This window comes from Centruroides vittatus, unplaced genomic scaffold (assembly GCF_030686945.1).
Source record: "Centruroides vittatus isolate TY-2023 unplaced genomic scaffold, ASM3068694v2 contig_596, whole genome shotgun sequence".
Taxonomy (NCBI): Eukaryota; Metazoa; Arthropoda; class Arachnida; order Scorpiones; family Buthidae; genus Centruroides; species Centruroides vittatus.
Genome location: NW_027122360.1, coordinates 1,132,687 through 1,159,079, shown reverse-complemented (window position 1 = coordinate 1,159,079; position 26,393 = coordinate 1,132,687). Strand labels below are relative to the sequence as shown.

The following is a 26,393-nucleotide window of genomic DNA, read 5'->3' as shown; positions in this document are numbered from 1 at the left end:
TATATATATATATATGTGTGTGTGTGTGTGTGTGTGTGTGTATGTTTAATAGAAAGGAAAACAAACTAATGAATTTTCGATTTAAAAAATGAAAACTGCAGTTTTTATACGCTTTTTCTTTTAATTAAGAAAGTGATTTAATTTCTTTATTTCTAATTTGTTTACTCATTTTTTTTCCTATTCTTGAGTTTTCTTTAATTATTTTCTTTGTTTTTTTTTCTTCCATTTCAAACGAGGCAAAATTTTGCTTAGCCATATTTATACTTTTTATTTATTTTTATACATTTTTTCACGTATTATTTTCTTGGTTAAAACATGGTTTTACTTTTTTTATTTAAGTAATTTTTTTTGTTCTTGTTTTCTTTCTGTTTTGTCATCATTCTCATAACCCAATTTGGAATAATTTAATTACTTTTTCCGAAATTCTTTTTTACTTTTTCGTGTTGACAATGTTTTATTTCCTTTTTTTATGATTGTAATTAATATACAACAGAATTAATTTCCAGCGTAATACATATGAAAAAGAATTACTTATTTTTCTTATTTAATTGTTTTAATTTATATATGTATATATATATACATTTAAATATTTAAAAAGTTTAAATTCAAAAATTGGCTTTTTACATTCGCATTTTAAAGAGAATTTTCACGATGCTTTAAATTTCATCAAATGTATATTTAATGTTAAGTTAATTTTGAAAGAATTAAATCTAAAAAATATTTTATTTTCCCCAAATTTAAAAAAAAAAAAATATTCAAAATTTTAGTTTCAAACTTTACAAATTTCGAAGGAAAAAACTTTCTCGAATTTCTAAATCTTTCCAATATTCAAATTTCTAAAATATTCTCACAATTTTAAACTTCATAAAAATCTCTTCTCAGTTTAAATTTTCAAAATTTCTGTATTAAAAAAATTCAAAATTAAAAACTATAATTTTATTTTTCAGAAAATTAATCTTATTTCTTAAGCATTATAAAATCGGAATTAAACAGTTGAAATATGTTTAATTATAATAATTATTGAAATGTAAATCATTTTTAATTAAATTAAAACATATAATGTATTTTTTTTTCAAATTAAAGATTGTCATAAAAAAGTTATTTTATTTTAAATTTTAATTCAGATATTCTTACCATTTTATAAACTGACTAAATTTATAAAATTGCAAAATTTAAAATTTTCAATTGTATTTTTGTTACAAATTTAATTAAAATGTACATTTCATTTCATTGTTATAAACTGTCAATAAGAAATGCAATTATTAAAATTATTTTTAAAAAAAATGTAAATTTCACATTTTTATTGTATTTTTTCTATCTAAATTATAAAAAAAATGCATTGTGATTTTTTGCATTTTCAAAAAATAAGAAAAAACAAAAGTAGATTTCCAAAGGAGCTTCTTTTTTCTCCTTTTTATTGATGTTGGAAGTTCAAAGCTATTAGCGAGATAAAAGAAGTGCTGCTTGGGTTTTGAAGGTGACCACATAACGAAATCATTAGTTAAGTTTCACTTTCCAAACAACACGGGAACGGTTGTTCTTTATGACAATCTCCGTGACAGCAAATGACCTTCGACCACAAACTGAGGTCAGCAGAACACAGATGGAACGAATTGTTCATCTAGTAGCACCCATTCTGTTTTATTTCACTTGTATTTTCTAGCTTATATTAAACTTACAACAGTTTCAATTTTATTTTATTTTATTTTTTCTTTGCTGTCCCGAATATTCAATCTATTTTAAAATATTTATTTGAATTATATTAAATATTCCTTTTTATTTTATTTTATTTCATTCATTCGTGCTAAATATATTTTAAGAATTTTAAAAATTATCCAATGAATCTTGTAAAGTGAACCACACCCTTATAAAAACTCGATATGTCTATAAAAGGTCTTGAAGTTGGAATTTGATACTTTTCATATCTTTAAATAATTAAAAAAGTGAAGAGGAAAATGTATATTATTCTTATAAATTTTTTAATTACGTGATTTATATTTCTAGTGTTTAAAAAGTAAAGATTTACGTTCAAAAAAGAGGAATTTATCATATTTTGTGGGATTTAATTATGTGTATTCTTCGTTAATTATGCTATAAAAACGCAATTAAAATGTTAAATACGTTTCATTTTTAATAATGTAATTAATTTTATCAAAAATGGTAGATTTCAATGTAATGAATTCTACAATTTTTGTGTTTTTTTATTTAGAATGAAATCTACAATTTAAAACTGTATTTCATTGTAATATTTCATTGTAAATAAAGAAAACACAAAATATGTCAATTTTTCTTTTGTTTTTTTAAAGAAAAAATTTACATTTTTTAAAATTAATTTTTTATAGAATTAAATATTACGTGGACAACGTAAAATTGTAATAAATTTTAAAATTAAGTTTTTCAATTATAATTTTATTTTAGAGTTTGTTTTTTATTAAATTTTTAAAAATATTAATCATAACAATTTTTATTTAGATTTTTAACAAAGAAAATGTCTATTAAAATTGTCGAAAAATTTCAGTAAAACATTTTTAAAAATTCTAGGAAGAGAAAATATAATTTAATCTCTCTCTTAAAAAATAAAATTAATTTTTACAATTGTTTTATTAGCACTAAACTACAGACTTTTTTAATTAAAATAAAATATAAAGTATCGAAAAAAGTTAAAAAGAAATTTTATAAAATGGCAATTGATAAACACTGCGAATTTGTAACATTCTTTTTGCCAATTCCATCCAACCATGTATTCCTCATGACATTTTCCTTGAGAAATGTCTCCTTTTGATGGCAATCGTTACCGAAACAGCTGTTGCAACTTTAGTTGTTACTTTGCCATGACAACGACGAACCAATGACTTGTCAGCTAAAGTCGAATATCACGTGCGAAACACGTGTTTCCCTTATAAGAAGGAAAGAACTTCGAACATTGTCTCCTTCTTTCTTTTTTTATCTGTTACTTCATACTGCACAAGAAAATTGTTTTCGTTATTATGTAATGAAACTGGCATTCTAGAGACGTACAAACTAACAAGGGAATTTGAAGATTTAGGAAAATATACACTAAAATCTTTCTTGAAAGCTTAGAAAAATGCTCCTTTTCCAGGATATATAAGTATAAAAATGTATGTTTTTGCTTGAAGATTCATACTTCCTTTCTACTGTATGCAAAAGTGGTTTATCTTGGAAGCTGTATGTCCACTTCTGAAGAACGTATGACTTAATAGACATTTTTTTCCTGAACAGCAATGTTTCTGGTTGAAAATTATAAGAAAATGTCAAACACTATCTTCAAAAATGCATAAATGTTCTTCTTTCAGGAGTGTAATGTCTCTTGTTGAGAATCGAAACGAAATACCAAAACATAACTCTTGAAAACTGTTGTAACCATTAAAAACACATGGAAATTTTTTTAAGTATTATATTTATACAAAAATGTTTTCTCCTGAGATCTATAGAAAGCTGCATCCTCATAAGGACTATACGCAAATGTCCCCTTTCTAAACGTTTCTTTATAGAAAATGTTTTTTTTTTTTTTTGAGATTGTGTAAAAAGTGTTTTCTCGTGAGAGTAATGCAGAAATATTCCCTTTTGAAGATTATACAGACATGTTTACTCACGAAGGTTACACGAAAATATTTAAAGATAAAATACAAAAATTGAAGATCTTGTAAATGATGTATATGATCATCTCTTACTTGACATATTTATAATATAAATTAAGGATTGTTATTTCCTCGTCACCCGTAAAAAAATAAATTTCATATTAAATTTACGAAACAATTTCAGTGATTATGACCTTTACACTTTCTCTTTCTATTATGTTTACATGTCACTTTCTTGTCACTTTTCCCTCTTCACAATTTTCTATAAATAAAATATCGAAACACAATATCATTTGTTAACAAAATATTTTCTATATGAATTAATTTATTTAATTAAATAAACATATATAAATTTTTTGTACCTAACTTATCAAGATATGAATAACAATATTTACTTTTTATTGTAATTAAGAGCAGAAAATAATTAAATAATGTTGAATAAATAAAAATTGTATACGTCTATAGGCATGCATTTACATTTTTAAAAGAAATTTCAATTTAAAAATAGTTCTACGTATTAAAAATGAACTAGAAAAGAAAAATGAGATTTTTATTCTTATTTTATTAAATTTTTACCTATGAAAATAGTTTTTTCTGTTTATTTTTAGCATAAAGAAACACGCGCCTTACCTCTATGTTACAAAAATATGCACCTCTTCTTTATTTTACAGTAAATACATAATTTAACTGTCGTACAAAATCGCACGTGTTTTACGCGCGATTTTGTGTCGTACAAATCACGTGTCTCATTACTTTGTGTTTACAAGTTTCCTCATCTTTATCGTACAGTACATAAGTACACACATCTTCTCTAGCCTACCAAAAAATAAATAAAACACGTACAGTACAACATCGTTTACGCACAAACACGTGCATTTAGCCAAATTTAAGATACTGCAAAGATTAATTTTTAAAATGAAATTATTTCATTAAATACTTAAGAAAAATGAAATTTTTGTTAAATTAGATCACGCATCAAAGTCAAAAATTGCCAGTTTTTTTTATCATTGAAAATTCCAGAAATACTTGAAAAATTAATATAATGAGCCTAAAGCATTGTTTAATAATTCAACAAAATGAAGGAAGTCATTATAATAATTGTTCCATATGCTCACCTGATGTCAAAATAACTACTTTAACATTAAAAATATTTTCTAATTTTCTTTTTTTCTCTTTTTAAAAATTCCAATCAAGTGCGAAGAAACAAAAGTTTTAAAGACCTCATAAATATTTAGCAAACTTTAAAGAGTATAGATATGGAAATTAATGATAATGAGTTACAATGAATGTTTTGAATTAGGATTATAATGATTAAGTTTGTGTTTTAGCACCATTTAAAATTTATTTTTAAAATGTTAAAATGGCACTCGATATTTATCTTTATACATTTAATAATTATATACAAATAAAATTTAATTTTTATTCATTATTTCTATATTCGATTGATGCATTACCGGTGAACTCAATGGGAAAGTAAAAAAAAAATTCCTGTAAAAATTTATTTGTTTATTTTTAAGCACTTTTTGAAGAAATGAATGTTAAATTTACATTTCTAGATGCAAAAATGTGATAAATAAATCTTAATACGAAATTATAAGATTAGAAGCAATCTTAGTGAAAATAGTCAAGCATCGAGATTTAACAACTTCTCTAAAGAAAATTTATTTAAATTAAAAATACATTTAAAAAAAAATAATAATAGTTTATAAAAGGTCTTAAAATGTATTCGTGGAAACAAATACAAATATTGAGAGTGAATTCTCGAGAAATTTACCATCGCAACACACGAAGAAAGGTCATCAAAATTCCTTAGTTTAAACTCTACTTTTGTGGATTTTGTAAATAATTTTCAAGTTTAAAAGTCGAATAACTATATTTCTAACATTCTATAACTGAAAATTCATTTATTCAAAGAGGGAAATATGAAAATTAAGAGAAGTTGATAAAGTACACTCTTCTCTGAAAAATATTACAATCATTTTTCAGTAGGAAACACACACACACACACACACAAAAAAAAAAGAAAATCACTTATCGTCTCTAATCTGAAACACCGGCGTTAAAATGGACTTATATTTTATCCTGGATCATTTCTGTTTGTCTCTTATTTTTAATAAATACGAGGAAGCAGTAACGTTATATCGAGAGCAGTAACTAATCGCCAATATATTTTCCTAGCTAACAGCACTAAGAGAGTGTAGAAAAGAGTGAATTTCTCCAAAAAAAATGTGTTCTCAATATAAGAAATTTTGATCCCCCATTCTTATAAGAGGCAAAAGTGGATATACAATCCTCAATTCTGTTTTCTAGACATAAAAGTCGAAGAGAAAGTAAGAAAGGAATTTTCTTTTGTTTCAAAAGTGTCAATATCATTTTTTGGAAATATTTTTGTGAGGAATTTTGAAAATGTAATTTCGAAGAAAATCCTAGAAATCCGTTAGAACAAAAACCATAAAAAATAATAAAAATCGTACCCATCGAACGGGCTAATTTTTACATTATTTTTATTTTAATTTTTTAAACTAATAAAGTATTTTATGACGATTTTGTAGCTAAAAATATAAAGAAAATGGCGTGATTTTAAAATTTTTTATCGTGTCGTTTGAGTATTTTAACGTAAACAGCCATTCGAATAATTTTAAGACGTTCGTTCAAATGTCTGTTTGTTATATAAAATCTCAATTAAAAAATAATAATAAAACGAAATTTTTAAGTAATAAACATTTATTACTTTTCACAAACTGATTTTAGTTTTTGGTAAATTGTAATTAACATTTTTTTTGAAGATCACATTTAAATTTAAAATTTAATGAAGTATAGTAGTTAAATAGAATTAGTTATAAACAAAATTAATTTATTTTATTTTTCTTCTCTCGAAATTTCTATCTTTTGCAGGATTTATTTTTTATTTCAATCACGTCACTCACCTGTTTATAATTATTATGAAATTTTGTGTAAGAGGATGCAACAGAAATGATACTAAGACATCCCTTGATAGATAAAAATCTTCTTTAAATAAAATGGATAAAATCTTCTTCACTTCAAACGTTTTAATGTCAAAAAATGATGGATGAGCTTCCATCAAGTAACTTTCACCAAAGGAATAAAAACTTAATTCCACTGACTTTATTTCTTTCCTTTCTCTCTCCCTATATATATATATTGAGAATGATCCTTTAAAAAAAAAGGAATTTTTCTTAAACGTGTAATAGGTTAATCGACTGAAACGTTTGTCTGTCTGTACAATTTTTTCAACCTTCTTTCATCTCCTCTCTTCACGCGAACATAAGCATTTTTTGAAAGTAATAATAGCTATTAAGCTTTAGATTTTTATCTTAAAAATATGTAATTTAATTTTTAATTTTTTAAAATATAATTTATATTCGCAAATTGTTGATCGATTTATTTTTTTTTATTTAATTTTTATCTAAATTTGCAGTTACTATAGCTACTAAAGAGAGTGGACGTCTTCGATTGCAGCATCTTCCAGTTAAGGGTCTGAATCTTCACAGTTATCACAAAAGTATTTTGTTACACGTGACACCGAGTAGCAAACATGATGGAGCATCACGTATGCACATTTATCTCGATTGTGTTTGGCAGGGTTATTTTGTCATGCCCTTATCTCTCTACGACATGATACAACAGAGTAAGAATCATGAACTTAAATCGGTGAGTAGACTTTATCAAAATTGTATATTTAATAAATACCAGCCGATTTAATTTTCATAGAATTTTATACAATACAAATTTTCCATCTTTCGCTAGGGATTTAAAGAAATTGTTGCCTTTCGTGCCATTATTTTTTATATTTAACTCGTTCGTGTTCTTGTAAACTCGATTAAAATTTGAAAAAAAAAATTATACTTATGATTTTTAAGTCGTAAATAAACTTTAGATATTAAAAAGTAATAAAATTCTTTTTAAAAAATCATAATGACCATTAAAAAAGCATAAAATAACATTTTTTCACAAAAATTTATTTAAAATATTCTTATCTAAATGCTGATTGGTTGAAAATATGCCTGTCTTAACGCTTATTGTTTGAAATATTTTTAACTCATTGACGATTTGTTAATGGAAAAATCGAAATAAAAAATAAATCTCCAATCAATAGATCGAAAGAAAATAGGTATTTATTTCTTAACCAATCATCGTTGTGAAAAACCAAACTTTTAATCAATTTTTAAAGCTGTTTATTTTCACTCTATCTTTCATAAATCGCAGAGGCCGACTTATCATTAAAACCATTTTTTAAAACTTAAGAGAAAGTAATAAAAATTAAAATGCAAAAATTTAGTTAGCAGGTATATTTTGTAGAATAAAGAAATAAATAAAAGCCGTCGATTCAAACTTAAAATTCTATATTTCTAGAAAGCGTAGAATTCTTTATTCATTATTTATAAGGATAGAAAAAAAGATTATTTACTTTTCTATTTATTTCTTAAACGTTTTATTTTTTATACATGACATGAGCATGGTTTCTCATGAATGGTTAAAATCCGGTCACACGCTGTTAGAATTTAGAATTTTCTATCGGATCTCCTTTCTACTTTCAGTTAGAGGATAAGAGGATAGAATAACTTTGTAAAAAGTGCTTTCGATAGAAGATACACCGGGAAATTTAATCTTTTAATACTTGTCAATTGTTGTTGTATACTGAAGTGGTTGACCACCCTCTTGTATTTTTTATCTACAATTTATTTAATGTATTGCAACTGGAGATTCCCATAAATTTCCTGTGTTTATTTTATCAAATATAAAAATAAAACAGGGTCTAGAAATATCTTTTTGATTGAGGAAAATGTATGGGAAGTATTATTCTTTATCGAAATTAAATAGTTTTGCTTGTATAAAGTCTGTGCTTAATAAAAAAAAATGTTTTTAACGATAAATTTTTAAAAAATTAAGCATTTTTTTTTACTTTTAAGCACAATTTAAATGTCTTAAGTTGTGCAGTGTAGCAACAATCAAGGGATTAAGTAAAATTGAATTTAAAATTTTTAGTTGAAACCGTAAATATTCTAGATTATACTCACTTGGCATCAAATTTAATTGATGTTTAGATACTTTATTAGGTTTAATGACAATTAAAATATTTATCATCATTAATATTGATCAAGATATGGTTCATATCTTCTCTAGTATTAATGATACTAGTTCATATTAAACTTGATCAAGCTAATTCATCTTTAAGTGTTCCGGATACTTGATCGAAATGTATAATTTCATTATGAAATATTAAATACACTAGATTGCATTTATCTTGAGAGTAATACCTTCAGAATAATATAATCTAATACCTTAAATCTTGATACAGTATAAAAGATTAAAGGTGTTTACGTTAATGTGAATCAAAATATTAAAGATGTAGCCCAAACACGAATGTTTTTAGCTTGAATATTATAATTTTTACACACAAAACTAATTTTTGATTGGGGTAATTAAATTTCTAATTGATTAATGCAGTGTTATCTCGTGTAGGTTAACTCAGATATCTTTTACAATTTTTACTACGGTTTAATTATATTTGTTAAATTTGAAGATATATTTAGTTTATTTTCTAATTTTTTCTGTTTAATATAGTATAAAACACTTAAAATACAGTCCTATCCCGTATCTTTAATGAATATGATAGGACTGTATTTTAAGTGTTTATGCTATATTAAACCGGATAAAATGAGGAAAAAAAGATAAATTAACGTATTAAATCTTCATATTTAACAAATATAATTACACCATAGTTAAATTGTAAAAGATAGTAAATTAAATCTAGCGACAATGCAGAAAATAGCACAAAAATGTCATCATTTAAATAAAATAAGAAAGAAAATCGAAGATGGTTGTTAATATTCTTAATAAAATTCAGTTAGAAGCGCTTGAGAATAATTTTTTCCAGCCCAGTAAGTTGACTTTACTTAATATTCATATGAAAAGCAAAGAATTCAGATTTTTCAATACTTCCATCGAGCTATTTAAATCATGAATTTATTAATCATGTGTCACTCGTATGCAAAGACACGTAAGTATACGTGATAAGAATGGCGTAGTATATCAATAAACAACTTTATCAATGTCAACTCCTCTATATATTCAAATTAAAAAGTAAAATATACTTTATATTATATAGCGTAATTTTGTATTTAAGGAATTTAATCTGTCGAACGGTTGCGTGATATGTCTGTCGACAACATATCGATGTCACTCTTCTACTGTTACAAAGATAAAAGATTTCTGTCCGGTTGCAACACATGTCTAATCGTCTTGTTTACGTTACAGAAGGTCAATTTAAATGCTGTTTTCATTCCAGACACTTGTCTTAAATGCTTTTCTGTGTTTTACTTCTGTTAAGAACCTTAGATACTGAAATTATTTTCGTATATAATTTCAATTCTTTTTTAAATTTAATTAATTTTAAACTAAAATAAGAGACGTTATAGCTTGTAAATTTAGATTTTTACCCAAATTACATAGAAATTACTGTAAAATTACAAGGTAGATGAGTGTTAAAGACGTATATGCAACGAAAGACATGTTGATTTTTTATTATAATTTGTATATTTTTTTCTTGAAAACATTGTTTAAATCTGATCCAGTGCATCTAAATTAATTAAAGTTAACTGATTTAACTGAATTTAACACTAAATTTCTTCTATGATACTGAATTAGAAGGGACGTAATAATGTGATTTAACACTATAATGGTTAAATTGATCCAGATTAAAGTAATCTCGGATTAAATTTTTAAAAAAATACATTTTAGATTGGTAAATAAATCAAAATTTTAGTTGAAATTTAGTAAATGGGTAGAAATTAACTTAATTAATGTATAGAGTATCGAGTTCGATTCGATCCGCCTCCCAGATATTCACGATCTGTGGATGATGATGGATCATCCACGTTCATTTGAAGTTTATAAATTAATAACAGACCTCATAACTGAATAAAACTAATTACTTAGCTATATTTTTTGTGGTTTTCGCATAAATATTCCAAGAATTCTCTGTTATTGCTGTAATTTTTATGTATTTCGTATTCTACTTTATCCACGGGGATTTAGGGGAAAAGAAGGGTTTTTATAGAGCTTTTTGTCGATTTTTTTCGAGTATTTTACTCATACAAGACGTTTGAAATCTTAAAATCTCGAGTAATGTCGTCATTGATTATATAGCAAACTCTATAACTGAAAACTCTTGTTTCTGATAAGGATTTAAACTTTGGTGAGAGATCATTAAATGGATGATCATTAAAGATATATAAGAAGTCGATTTTGATCTAACAAACCTATTACTTTTTTTTTACTTGTATGTTTTTAGTTTCTACTAACAGCTGATTATAAAAAAATCCATGATTGTTTCTTAAGGAATAAACTGATTATATCACGTTATTAATTTAAATTTTTCTCATATATTTGTCTACTCGCTTGTATTAAGATAAAATTTCTAATTTAATACTCTATTTTATTATATTTTGCATTGTAAAATATTCTCATATTGTCTATAGAATCGTTTATTAAGTTGAAATGCGTTTTAGAATTTCTACAATTGATTTTTTGACGTAACAATGAATTTTTCTATAATTAAATAGGAAACTGACAAGCGACGTAATAATAAATTTTCTATATTACATAACATGAAATAGAAAATGTCTATAACAATGAATATTTCTATTATTAATACGACAATTGACGTAACAATGACTTTTTTATGTCGTTTAATACGAAATTTACAATTTTATATAACAATAAATTTTTCTAAAATGCCAATTAAATATGATTAAAGCGATTAAATGAGATAAACGGAATGAAACTATATTCATCAATTAAATGGTAGAATGGAACCAAATTGGTGCCAAAATTCGATCCTATAGGAAAATTATTTTTGAAAAATTTGTAATTTTTAAACAAATGAATAGTATTTATCTTCATTAAAGCATTATCACGAGCATCTCAGGTAAAAACTGTGTTATAGATTCAGCATGGAATCTAGTTTTTCAGTATATTTATCTGTTGTTATTGATTGGTTGTAATAAAACAAAGAATAATTCAATTTCCATTATTTTCTACTTGCATAATGGATACAATATACTGATTTATAGCAAAGTGAATTGAATATGAAGCGCGTAGAAGTTATCAAACTTTTATCTTTTTAACTGTTTAAAAATTAATCGTCTATATTTACTCATGTGAACAAAATATTAAAGATTCAATAATTTGATCACGTGTTAGCTGACACGCGAAAGAACATTTTTTAAAATAATATTATTACTAATAAAATGTTTTTAAAAATTTATAAGTCTGATTTATATATTACATGTAATTTAATTATAATTTAAAGTATGATAAAGTTCTATAAATAATTAACGAAATGCATTTTTATAATTAAATTTTTTTAAAAACTGAAGTATTAATAACGAGACTGATCATGCGAATAAAATTTAATATCTGTTTGTAATATAATACGAAGTAATAAATGTAATAAGCATTTTTATGTTCTAGAATTACATTAAACTGATTACTTAACTTGATTTTCTAGAATTCAACAATTGCAAGTGACACAACAATGATTTTTTTTATAATATTAAATATGCAAATGTTCCGAGAAAACAATGAAATTGATGTCTGACGTAACAATAAATTTTTTTAATACTGTAAAACTTATGAACAACGGCAAGTAAGGAAAGCATAAAAATGGAGATGACCGTTGTTGAGAGGTTAAAAATAAGGTTTTTTGTCGCTGGAACCATTTTTGGCGGGTTATTATTTATGAATTTTTATTCACAAAGAAATATTCTTGATAAATGGCCGCCTTTTAGAGGTGGTCGCTATTGGAAATTCGACTGTATTAAATATGAAACTGGCTCATGACGTAACAATTTTTAAATATATTAAATGTTTAAGTAATGAAATAGAGATAGTGTCAAACATGTAAATAACTCCTACGTAACAATGAAATTGCCTAATACTATTGCGTCGTATTTAAGAACTTTTTATACGATTAAATATGTAAAGTGTAGCGTGACGTAACAATAAAAAACCTTTAATATCAAATATAAAACTGACACACGACGTAACAATTTCTTTTTTACTTTTAGCTACGTAAGTAGTGACGAAACAATGAAATTAAACAAAAAATTAAATATGAGACAACAATGAAATTTTCCAACTTTAAAATATAAATGACTCAATTATATTTTCTATATTTAAAGCGTAATTAAAACGTAAATGATATTCGACTAATCTTTAATTCATCAATTAGTTTACGGTTAATGCACAATAATAATTACTTAAAATTAAGTATAATTGACGTAACGACGATAATTTCGTATATTTAAAATTCAATTGATACATCAACCAGCCCAGTTTTCGACCATCGAGATTAATTTCATAACTTTGACAGGGGGATTTTTCGAATTTTAAATTTCGAGCAATCTTCCTCCTTCCACTTAAATTCTTCAAAATTACATTTCGTAATACTCGACGACAGTGCAGTTTATTAAGTAAATTAATAAACCAAGCTTGAGGTTATTGAGAAATTAGTTGATGTAGTTTCTGGTTAACTATTGATTGAAAGGCAAGCATTTGGCTAAAAGGAAAGGCAAGTTGAGAAGGAAGAAAAGAAGATAAGACGTCAAAATGAAGTCATTTGACAGGGAACATCGTTAACTACCTTAGAAAGCGACCTTGCGGCAGCTGACATCAGCATCTGGCATCAGACTTAATAGTTGAATTGAGTTGGGCCACTATACTCATTAAGTAGTTCGTTGTTGACCACATCACATGGGCCAACCGCATAACGACTACAACAAAATTAGCTTCTATTAATCGATAAATCGATCTCCACCTTTCTTTAATCTTTATTCTACTAATGTCATTTTTATCATTGTTATACTCGTTAGTTTATAATTTCTATGTCGAATGTATACTGCCTTGTCAGTTTACAATGCTTCTATTTTTGTCGTCGATTATTTGCTATTTTTCTTTTTTTCTTGATTATAGTGAAAATTAATAACGTTTTCTAATTAATATAATATAAATAAATTTTTGGTCTTTTATACAGGAATTTCTCGAAAAATTTCCTTGCTGTCGTCCGTAAAAATTTTGTATTTTTTATTGGGCTGCAATTTGAAAAAACTGTAGACCTATAAATTCTCACTGTATGTCTGTCTGTCTTTCCTTAATCTCGAGAACGGAATTAGGTAGATGAAAGTCGTGACCAGATGTCGAAATGTTAGGGGCAGGAGGTCATGATATGAGAGCTTCCGGTCTAAACAGAAAGTCGCGTGAATTCAATTCAAAAATTTTACCCCGAAAAATGTTAGATGATCGACACGAGTCTCTTTTTATAGGAAAAGTATAATGTACAGGGGGAAGCCACTACTAATTTGAGCTATTTTAAATTAAATAAATTAAAAATGTGATAAAAAATTGTAGCCAGGCATTGTGACCATGTCACAATAAAATAATTTTCTTCTTCTATATGTTTTCAAAACTAAAATAAAACAATGAATAATTAATTTTAATTTATTAAAGAAGGAAAATTAAATTAAAATCATGATTTCTCTTCCTTATTTGAACGTATACAAAATATAGTAAATGGAACCGAACCCACGTTCTTTATATCGGGTGTAGATTCGGTTCTTACAACGAATCGAGCCATTTTCTCGTTTTAGCGCTTTATATTCTAAAGTTATAGAATATTTATCAACTATTCGAAAAAAAAGCAACAGCCGTAACAATGATGCTGGATGCTGTGGAAGTTGATCTCTGGAATATTTGATGAACGTTCTAAAAAAATGAAGTTCAGAAATTAAAATTTTTAAATAAATTTTACACAGTTTAACCATTATAAGTTTTTAAAAAATCTGTATAAAAGTTTAAAGGGTAAGTCCTTTTTAATGGTTTAATTTTCAAATTTTATCTTTAACAACAACAATTTAAAAAAAAGTCGTTTTATATAAATAATTTAATTTAATTATTTTTTATAAGAACATAATCCAATTACATTATTAATTCTTTAGAGGAATTAATTTTCATTAAACTAGAGTTTACTCAATTATTTTAATACAGATTTATTTTATAAAAAATTAACAAAATCAAATTTTTCCACAAGAAAAAGAATAAGCTTAGGAAAATGATTTAAGAAAATTGCAAGAAAAATATTTATCTTTAGTATTAATTTACTAAAAAAAATAAAATTTAAAGAGTAAAAACTTTATTTTTGGAATCATTTTTAAACATTAACATTAATCTTTAAAATAATTTCTCTCATTAATTTTGATAAAAGTGTAATAACTATAAATAAACTTACATTCATTTATAATGTTTTCGTGTTGTAAGTAAATTTATGTAATTAATATATAAGTAATTTATGAGAAAAGAGTATTTTTTAATGTTTAAAATTTTTAAAAAATACTTGCTTAAATAATTTTTATAATAAAAATTCCTGTTTATTTTATTACTAAATACATTTAGAACATAAAAGTTATAATTTCCTTTTATAAATTTTTAAAATAAATTATACGAAATATACGTTAAAAATTTACTAAAACACGATTTGCATTTTTAGAATCTTTAATTTTTTTTATTAATTATATTTAAAAATTGAAAAAAATAACATAATAAAAATTTGCTTTTTTAAATAAAAGCAAATTTTTATTATGTTATTTTTTCAATTTTTTAAAAAAATCAGCGATGAGTTGCGTAACTTTCCCCGCAAAAAAAGTTAAAATTGTGTGCGGCGCCATCTGTTACGAAATTTTATTAAATTTTTATATTACTAATTATTATAAAATGTCAAAAAGCTTAATTTTTAGGATAGACATGAGTTTTACAAAAACAAAAAAAATTTTAAATGCTAATGAGTAAAATCTTCGTCAAGTTCGAAGATACGACACATGACCTCCTCTATCTCTCCATCTCCTAGATCTTTAACCACCAAAATTTAACAGCACCAATGCCCCTATTACATGAACCTCCCTGAAAATTTTCAGAAATTTGCGACAAAAAGCATAGGAGTTATTAAGCTTTAAAGAGGGTGAACAAAATCGTGTCTTCCCCACTAACATCCATACATATAGAAAGAACCTCGAACTGTTTTAATAAATCTCGATGTTTCAAGGTCACCCCGAGTCCAAAAAGTGTAAAAATCTTGGGGAGAAGTCATATTTTTCCTCTGTTATAACAGCTAGGGAAAGTAAAAATAGTGTATTTTTTTAAAAGAACAGATTTAAAAAAAATACTATTAAAACTATACTCATTAGTCACGTCTTTAACAAAAGTTATTTGTAGAATGTTAACAATATCTATTTTAAGAAATAATTTGTCAGAAGTCCTTTTTAATTCTATTTATACACCAGCCGTGTTGAAATATTTATTTACAAAAAGTGATTTATTACACGCGTAATTGTGTAGAAATGTAAGAATGTTTTTTTCCGCATTTTATTCTGCAAATATTAAAATAAAAATTTATATATATTTTTTATTTTTTAAAATATTAAGTTTACTGAAAGTCCATCCCAGTGAATGCATTGTTAAATTGGTTATTTCAAGAGGAACATTGTTAAAATGCTTCATACTTGAGAAAATCGTGGTTAGAATGTTGTATTTCTTCCATGTTTAATGTTTAAATTTACTCTTATTGTTAGAAAGTATTGTTAAAATGAAAATTGGGTTATTTTAGTGAAATTTACAGAAGTTCATTTATGTTTTACTATTTACATTTTGTAATATTTTTTACTGTTAAATTTTTAAATAAGAGCGTTATTTATTCATTTATTGAGTAATAAAAATACAAAGTTATTTGTTTTTAACAAATAACTTTGTATAACTGAATGAAAAAACTAGAAAAAAATTCAAAATTTCTCGTTGATTGAATTTGGATTTTTTAAAATCCAAATTCAATTAACGAGAAATTTTGATTTTTTCATTCATTTTCTATTAAAATTTTATATGATTTGAAATTGTAAAATTACAATTGTTTTTATTGGAAATAAATTTAAAAAATACAAAAGTAAAAATGTTTATTGTAATTGAACGGTGAAAATATAAAATTTAGTATTGAAATGGAATAATAAAAATTCAAAATTCGTTGTAAAAATTTAGTAATAAAAGCATAAATTTTTAAAGTTGAAATTGAAAAAATCGAAATTTTTTGTTGAATTTGAATGAAAAAACGCAATTTTTTTGTTAAAATCGAGTAATTAAAACCAAAAACTTTTTTGAAATTTGAATTATAAAATCTGTAAACAATGTAATTAAAAAAAATAAATATAATTAAAATAGACCAAATTCTTAAAAGGCTATAGCGTGACGAACTGGCTCCAGTCAGATAATGGAATGAAAATTGGCCCAAAAATAGTACTACCGCCGATATTGAACCAAATTTTTACGAATTTTGAGGTTACGTATTACAATGTGATTTTTCATAATATATTAATATCCTTTTCTTTTCGTCAAATCACAAAATATAACACTTAATATTTGTTACACCTTGTGATTTGACGCAAAGAAACAGGCATACAAGGCCCACGTGAAAAAAATCGAGGCACACAAGATGACGTATACGAGAAAAATTTTTGCGCTAAATTCAAATAAAAAAACATTAGAATTTTTCAAAAAATTATTTCATTAGTTTAGATCACTGCGACAATTTCAAATTTTTTTACGAATCCTTATATTACCCTATAATATATTTTACAAAAAATTGCCAACGTCATTGGCCACATGCAACATACTTTCAAAAAATAAAATCTGCAAGCAAAATCCATTGAAAGTGGCTCTAAATGGCATGTTACATCACATACAAAACTTACAAAAAACAGTTTTACTGAGTTACGTAACGCATTATGATATGAAAATACTACCGAATTTCTTTTTAAATTAATTTATTATTAATTGTCATTTTATAACTTTTACATTACGTGTTTTATACAAAAATGTGACATTTTTCATATCATCTACCAATAACAAGGCAACTTTTGAATATACTAGTGTGAACGTATTGAAATCACACGATAACATCTAACCAATACGGTAGTTGAAATGAATACGTTTATCCGTTTATTCCTTTGCGTAATACTAGTGTGACGTTATCAGCGCATAAAACTATTAACACTTTTAATTTTTATATTTATATTTTTCGTAATTTTAGAATAAAAATCATTTTCAAATTTGAATTTAGCGCTAGAATTTAGTTTAAAAAATGAATTCAGTAGCGTATTCATATCATAATGTGCCAGATAACTAGGAAAATTGTTTTAGTAATTTTGGTATGTGATGTAATATGTCATTTAGAGGCAATTTTGTGGATGTTTTCGGATTTTATTTATTTTTTAACTAAGTTGCATATGGTCAATAATGTCAGAAATTTAATGCAGTATATATAATATGGGTTAATGTAAAGAAGAGAAAAAGTTGCATTTTCGTACGTAACCTCAAAATTTGAAAAAAAATACATTGATCCAATTTTGGGCAGTAATTTTATTCCCTGACGAAAACTTTTGGACCTATGTTTATCTCATTGCTTAATTTTGTTACGGGTTTTTTTTTTTTTTTTTTTTTTGCTTGAAATATGTCAATGATCGATAGATTCCAAGGTAAATATATATTTAATTTACTTAACTTTAATCAGAATAAAATTTCAAAAAATACAAATTTAAAATCATCCAACTCAAAATTATATTTAAATGTTATTAATTTTTAAAAAAAATCAAATTATATTTACAAAAATGCAGAAAATGTTTAAAAAAAGAAAAATGTTATAAAATATTAATTTGATTTTTTTCTGAATTTAGAAAATGTCTGACTTATTTTAAATTAATGATATAAATTAAAAAGTGATAAATTATTAGTTTTCTTTTACATTTTTGTATATTTTTTTACTCGTCTCTATATTCCAACTGTAGAATGTAATTGTATGTAGTAAAATTATTATATTTTTTCATTTATTTTTTTTATGAAATATAACTGATGATTGAAATTACTTTTTTGTAATGTGGATAGAGATAATTTAATGAAAGATATATTTTAATTTATATAACTTTTGCAATAATTTTCTTCTATAAATTTGTGATTTTTATTCTATAAAATACAAAATTGCTTGTTGCTGAAACTAGAAATTGTAGATTCAAAATATTTATTTTTCTATTCTACTTTATCTGTTTCCAATGTAATAAACTAAAAATCGATTTTCAATGCAGAAGAAAGACTCTTCCAAATCAATTTAAATAGATCTAGTTTGATCCTGTTAGGGAACGTAAAATATCTGCATTTTTTACAAATTTTTTTCAAGAAAATTCAAATTTTTAATTGCATATTTTTAAATAAGATATAATTAACGTTAATCGTTGATTTTTTATCCCTATAATTTTTCTGATGGTAACAGAAAAATTAGCGGTTTAAATATGAATAAGAACTAACTTAATAAATGTTACCTTGTAAAATATTCATAATGTTGTCTTTGGATAGAAAAATAAAATATTTATGTACAAAATATGAGAAATTTGTTAATCTATATCGCTGCAAAGATTATTTTTAAGTTATTTTTTATTCCAGCATAAAAATACATAATTTTATATATTTATTTATATCCGAAAGAAACATCTTTTATTTCGAATTAAATGCATTTTTTTAAACGTAAAAAAGCTTATAAACGTTATATAAAAATACAATTTTGTTGTTTATATTTTGTAATTAATATTTTATAAATAGGTTTTTGGCTATATAATTTGAATTTTTGTATCTTTTTATTGACAAATTTGCACATTATTCTGTTACTATTTTTATAACTTCATTCATGAAAATTATATCTATTTTATTTAATTAAATTTCCCCATTTTCAGAACATTTTATATACATTTTTTAAAAGAAATTTTCTTTTAAAATCGTTTCTTTATGTAAATAAATACGCGACTACACCGTTTAAAAACGCCTTTATATTATTTAAATGCCGTTTTAAAATATCTTCCTTGCATTTTTATAAACAAACTGTTTATATATTTGTAAATATTTTCATAAGATTATCTTCAATCTCTATACAAATTTTTATAGAGTCCACTTTGTTTAAGTTTAAATATATACATTTTTTATTTTACAAAAAAATTTTATATTGAATTTTTGTCAATATATTTCTCTAAGGTTTACTTTAAAAAAGTTTTATGTAATTTTTGAAGAATTTTTTTATAATTCAATATTTATTGATACTTTAAATTAATTTTTATTCTTATTCACAAGAAAGTGTCAAAAATCGCAAATATGTTTTAGAAATAAAATAAAAATGACAAAAAACTAAAACCAATTTTTGATTATTTTATTTGTATTTTTTACAAATAAAAAAAAATCAAAAAATTTCCGACTATTGCATTTTCCTAATAAAAACTGACAAAAAATCCAAAACAGACAAATATTTTTGTAAAAAATAAAAGAATTTTAAAGAAAATACAAAAACTGCACGTTTTTAACAAATAAAAATCAGTTAAAAATTCAAAATTCGCAAACGTTTTTCTTAAAACAAGAGAAATTTTTAAAAAATAAAAAAAATGTAATTTTTGAAAATAAGAAAAGCAAAAAAAAAAAAATTAAAAATTTGCAAACTTTTTGTATTTTTATTTGTATTTTTTTAACGATTTGTACGATTCTTGTATTTTTGTCACACAATTCATTAAGAAGAAACTTATTTGTTAAGGATGCAAAGTTTTTAATATTCTGTTTATATATATACACGAAGAACGTATTAAATTTATACATTACAAACAATGGTCTTAATTATTTTTCTGCATAAAATAATCATATATTTTACGTGACGTAACCTTTGGATTTTTGTCATATTTCATAGAAAATACATTGACATCCGATGCGACATTTATTGCAATATATTCTTGCATCTGCTCTTTTTCGTCATTCTTTAACTTTCAGATTGTTACCGAATATGTCATGTAGCTTCTATTTGTCAAAATACGATGACAAGAAAACCCATCACTGATTACATTACATAGCAACCTTTAAAATATGACTGTAATTTGAGATTCTAAACATTCACTTCTATGTTTTTTTTTTTTCTATTTTCCTCTATTTTGAAACACGTCATCTTGCACTTTCTTAATTACTTTTGCAAAAGAATTTTTTAAGATTTTAATGCAGAAAAGATTATATTTATATACATATAAGAGTTATTTTTTAAATAAAAATTCCATCTGTTAAGAATATTCAATAATTATTATTTAGTTAACTACTTCATAAAGAGCTTAATTTTTTTAAGTGAAAAGTTACTTGCCTGTTCGTAGAAAATTTAATTTTTTTAAAATTTATTTTCTGTTAAGATTGTTTAATTATAATTATTTAGTTAACAGGAGAATAAAAGTAAAATATTAAATAAATTTCATCTTTAAGTAGACGGTAGAAATGAAATTTTGCATATTTCTTTAAATGTCAATTTATTTATGAATTAGTTAAGGATATTTAATCTTTATTAACAATTTGATTTTTTTTAAAAAATACAAAAATTTACGTTTCTGACTTTTGTTCTTTTTTTAAATTTCATTTTTATTGACAATTATTGTTATTTATGACAGAAAAATAAAATATTTTAAAGCTAAAAAATTATAGATATTTAAATTATTTATATTCTTGTGGCAATAAAGTAAATTTTCGTTGGATTTTTTTACATTTTCTTTAATATGAAAGGCGTATTTTTCAATTTCCAATCTAAGAAGTCGATAAAAGTACAAAAAATTGAATTTTTTCCCTTTATCTAAGCAGCTTTTTTTAATTCATTTTGATAAATAATCAATTTTTTCAATCCGCTTTTTTTTCGCACGCTACTTAAGTGAAAAAATAATTTTTTTAATCCGCGGAAATTAGTTATAAAAACAAATATAAACATTATTATTTTTTAAAGTAAATTTTTTAATGTTTTTAAAGCCTGTTTTCACGTCGTCGCTTGGCGATAATCGCTGGTGAGCTCTATCTATTATTCGAAAATACATGAATCTATTAGTTTGATTGATTGTTTAGAGGTGTATAAATATTCTAATTGCTTTAAATTAATGATTTATGCGTATTATTAATTTTACGAGCGAGATAATTTATGTAATGCGCGCTCGCGATTGTCGCGAGATATTCGCGTAGTGTCGCGCGTAGAAGAAGAAGCGTACTTAGAACTAATGCACTAAAATACTTAAATTTAAATACAAACTTTATTGTTTAATGAATTAAAATACGCTAATTTACAAGAATTTCAGCACGAATTTCTTTATTTCATAAATTATTTTTTATGGCTTGTTTTTAAAGTTTAGTTATGAAAATACACTAATAAAGGTTTTTCATTTTATATCATAAAAGATTTTAAATGCAAATAATTATTTTATTACGTTATGTTTTACTCCTATAATCGTTAAAGTAGAATAATCACGTATCTTGCATACTTCAAAACTTAATCATGCATTTAAATTAATTAATTCTTTACACTTCACATGCGATTTCCAAGCCAAAAATTGATCCTCATTCTGCCTATTTGATCATATATAAATTTCTCATTAATTCAAAAGGTTATATCTTGAATTATAATTAATGTATTCTTCGTGTGGTCTTTGTATACAATGCGATACAATGAACTCTGCTGTTACGCAAAGACATAAAAAAATTGCAATATCACGCTTAAAATTGCATAAAATAACAAAAATTTGAGTGTTTATTATAGTAAAAATATATATTTTTAATTATTTTCTTATATTTTTATGTGTTTTTAATACACTCAAAGCATATAAAGTGCATGCGACGTTGCGACGCGACGTTGCGCCTCAAAGTACGCTTTACACGTCCATTATAAATGAGGAATATATAAAATAAATAATATACCTAGTTTAATGCAATTTAATATACATTTTTCCAACTTAATTAGCATAATATATATATATATATATATATTTTAAGTTATAGTTTTATTTTGCATCGTCGCTTCTCGTCGCATGCGCTGACGCGTTGAATTGGATCGACGTCAATATTAAGTTTAAACGCAATATACCATGAAAATTTTTTAAGGTTGTGTTTAAAATAGAATTAATTTTATGCTGTTTTATTTAAAATATTTAAATTTATTACTTTCGAAGCCACGCGACATAATATCTGATCATGCGAGTGTCACGAACCTGTTATAAGGGACACTCGTAATAGGATAGGCATTATAAAAGCAAAATAATTTAAATAGTTTATATGCAGAAATGAAATATTATTATCTAAGGATCTATTTTATTAGTTCAGACTGTTTTGCGTAAACATGATATCATTCTTTACAATTTCTCGTTGTAAAACTAAAGAGATGACGTCAAACTGACGTAAAACTACACAAAATTCCACTCGAACGAACAGACCCTAAATTTTTTAGAGGTACATTCGTTTTGTCAGAGTAGTGTACGGTTTTACTCCAGTTTGATGTCACTCCTACGCTTTTTTTGTAATGGGATGATGTAAAATGACGTCGAATGAACGTAACAGTGTACCGTGTTCTGATGAAATAAATGCATTTTAGAACTAAAAGCGTAAAAGACAAACAAATTGCGAATTGACGAACTTATTTTGAGGTGAATTCGTTTTGTCAGAATAGTATATACTTTTAATCAATTTGACCTTAATTTACACTTCCCCATTACCAAAATATATAGGAACGGCGTTGAAGTGACGAGAAAGTGTACACTTCTAACAAAACGAATGCACCTAAAGTGAGTTTACTAAATCGTAATTTGTCTGTCTTTCACGCTTTATATCTTAGGTGCATTCGTTTTGTCAGAATGATGTTCATTTTTAAGTCAGTTTGACGTCATTTCTATATATATACATTAATGAGAATGTGTAAAACTAACGCAGAAATGACGTAATAGTGTACACTATTTCGATAAAAATAAACATATCATAGATATAAAGCGTGAGAGACAGACGAATTTTAATTTAGTAAACGTCGTACATTAACATGATAAAAGATGAGACGATTTTTTTCCTTAATTTTTTACCACTTTTTTTAATTTCAATGCTCCCGCAAGATATTGAGAAATTAAACATTTCTCCATATCTTTCGGAGCATTGAAATTACCTTCGAAATATTTAATTTCGAAGGCAATTTAATCCCAATTATCTCAAATTATAACACTGTGATTAATCGTTCTGATATTTGTTACATTCTAATTATTCTTCTCCATTTGACATTCTTAATGACAAACGTCCTGACAATGAGATAAGTCAAAAATCATTAAATTGTTTTGTAATTTTCTCTTTAACTTACGAATAACGTATTATTGATACTTTACTATTGTCTAAAATTAATTTAATATAATTTAAATAAAAAATTAAACATGATTACAATTACTTTTACCTTCATTTTCTAATCTTACAATTTACTTTCAACGATTTTGAACATTAAAAATACATAAAATGTTACCTCATACTCAGATTTTTCGACTTAATTCGAAATTATTTACTAAAATAAACGTAATTTGTGATATTTTCTTTCATTAAAGTCATAACATGTTATTGAAATGAGTACATTAACGAGCTTACGATATTTTTTTTCTGTAGCAAAATCGCATATTTTTAACCTTATAATAACAGTAATAATAATAATAAAGTTAATAAACATTAAAACAATTTTACTAAACACAATTAAGAGCCTCATAATAATTGTAATAATAATAATAATATAAAAAATTTAATAATCACAATTTTATTTATTTGTCAATTATTTAGATTATTATGCAAAAATAAAGCGATTTCTATTTCTATTAATATTACAGAATTGTTATAATAATTACTATTTATAAAAAATATCTTAAATTTCATTGTTAAAATAATAGCAATTAATTCAAAAAAAAAACATTAAAATAACCTTACTAACTACAATTAAGAACCCTTATAATAATTATAATTAAAAAAAATTGATAATCTTAATTTATTTATCAATTACAATATTTAAATTATTTTTTTAAAATTATAGAAATTTAAATGGAAAGAATTAATTAATTTAAATAGTAAATATTTATAACATTTATATATTTGTCTGGTGTGATAATTTTAATTTCAATTCATAAATGAATCATAATTAAATGTAACAGATAATGTCAACAATCTGGAGATTAATAATTTAACAATTTATCCGCTAATATATCAACCCAAATCACTCAATTTCACTTAATTACAATCAGTTTCATTTAATTAGAATCAGTAATTTAACAATAGTTGTTTTACTGAATCGAAATGGCTTAATTTTTCACGAGCACGTGCTTAGAAATTTATTACAATTTAAGTGTAACGGAATTAATTTTTAAAAATTGTAAATATCTTTTTTTATTATTATTAAACACGTGTTTAGAAATTGATTACAATTAAAAATGAAATCAATTATTTTAAATAAATTAGAAAACTGATGAATTTCTGTTGATCACGTGTTTAGAAACTGATTAAAATTAAAACGTAACTGAATACTTTTTAAAAATTAAGAAATTGATTTAATTTATATTGAACACATTTAAATTGATTATAATTAAAACGTAATCTAATGATAATAGAAAATGGATTACTTTTTAACAATCATGTTTAGAAACTGGTACAATTAAAAGGTGTAATTAAATAATATTAAAAAAAAAAAAAGGTAATAGATGAATTTCTGATGAGCACGTGTTTAGAAATTGATTATAATTAAAGTGCAGAGGAAAATAATCAAAAAATTAAGTAGTTAACAATTAGTAAACTATCCAACGTGTCAGAAATTACATTACAATCGCTTCAACGATCTGCTTCCAGTTCGGAACAAAGCATTATCCGTCAGTCAAGTAGAATAGACTCAATTGGCTTGTCAATAATATGTATGACTCGCTACGTTGAATCGAATCGCACCACTTCATTCTAAGTTAATTTACAGCTTTAATGTATCCAACAATTGATCGACCTATCGAGTCAAATGTCATGTTTCCTATTATATAGGTCGTGTTTCCATTGATTCGTTGCTAACAGAATTTTGCATTTATAAAAGAGGGGGGGAGAAAAATTAAAAACTAATGGAAAAATAAAATTATAACTGTAAAAGGAAGTTGTAAGTTATAAAGTGGGAAGTTTATCAGCATCAATCTTTTTGATCTGGATACAAGTAGAGGGACCTGTTCTTTTGTAACTTGAGTGAGAAAATTCCACTTGCTTGTTATATTATTTATCTTAAATAATTCTTTTTTTTTCTATCAAAAATTATTGTGATAAATGAGAAGTTTGAACTCAAAAGTCAAGAGTTAAGTAAAATCTATGGATAGATAGCGAAGTATTTTCTCGTAAATTATCCTTTTTTAAACCACGCGTATACAGATTTTTGTTAGTTTAGCGAGGGAATTTATAAAAAAAAGTTATACTTTTTTAAAAATATAATTTAACAAATTGTTCAAGAAAATTTTATAAGTTAATGTATTCGAAAAATAAATCACTTCCTTCTAATTTAAAAGGTGGAGTCAGAAAGTTTTTAAATGCTACACTTATTGAATATTCATTATTATTTTTCGTGACTAGAAAATTATATATTCGGATTTAGATGTTACACGTGTGTTAGCGAATAGAAATTTCCGGGATGAAATGAAAATTTTTTAAAAAATTTTTACTTTTCTTATGAATATGTAAATATAAATCAGGAGAGTCATTACATGGCTTTCTTGTACTCATTACGGACTCTCTAATGTTAGGTTGAGTCTTTTAATCAGAGATTTTCGACAAATTAGAAAGAGAAATGGGCTAGTAGTACATATAAATTGAAGAAGGTCAAGAAGAATATTT

General features: G+C 24.4%; 1 protein-coding gene across 1 annotated transcript in view; it reads left to right on the top strand.

The window, feature by feature from the left end:
* The window catches only part of LOC136979223 (cartilage oligomeric matrix protein-like), a 100,919-nt gene that overhangs the window by 36,477 nt on the left and 38,049 nt on the right, over positions 1-26,393 (top strand). The window contains 1 exon segment of the mRNA XM_067275169.1: positions 7,039-7,271. Coding sequence (XP_067131270.1) covers positions 7,039-7,271 — 233 coding nt within the window.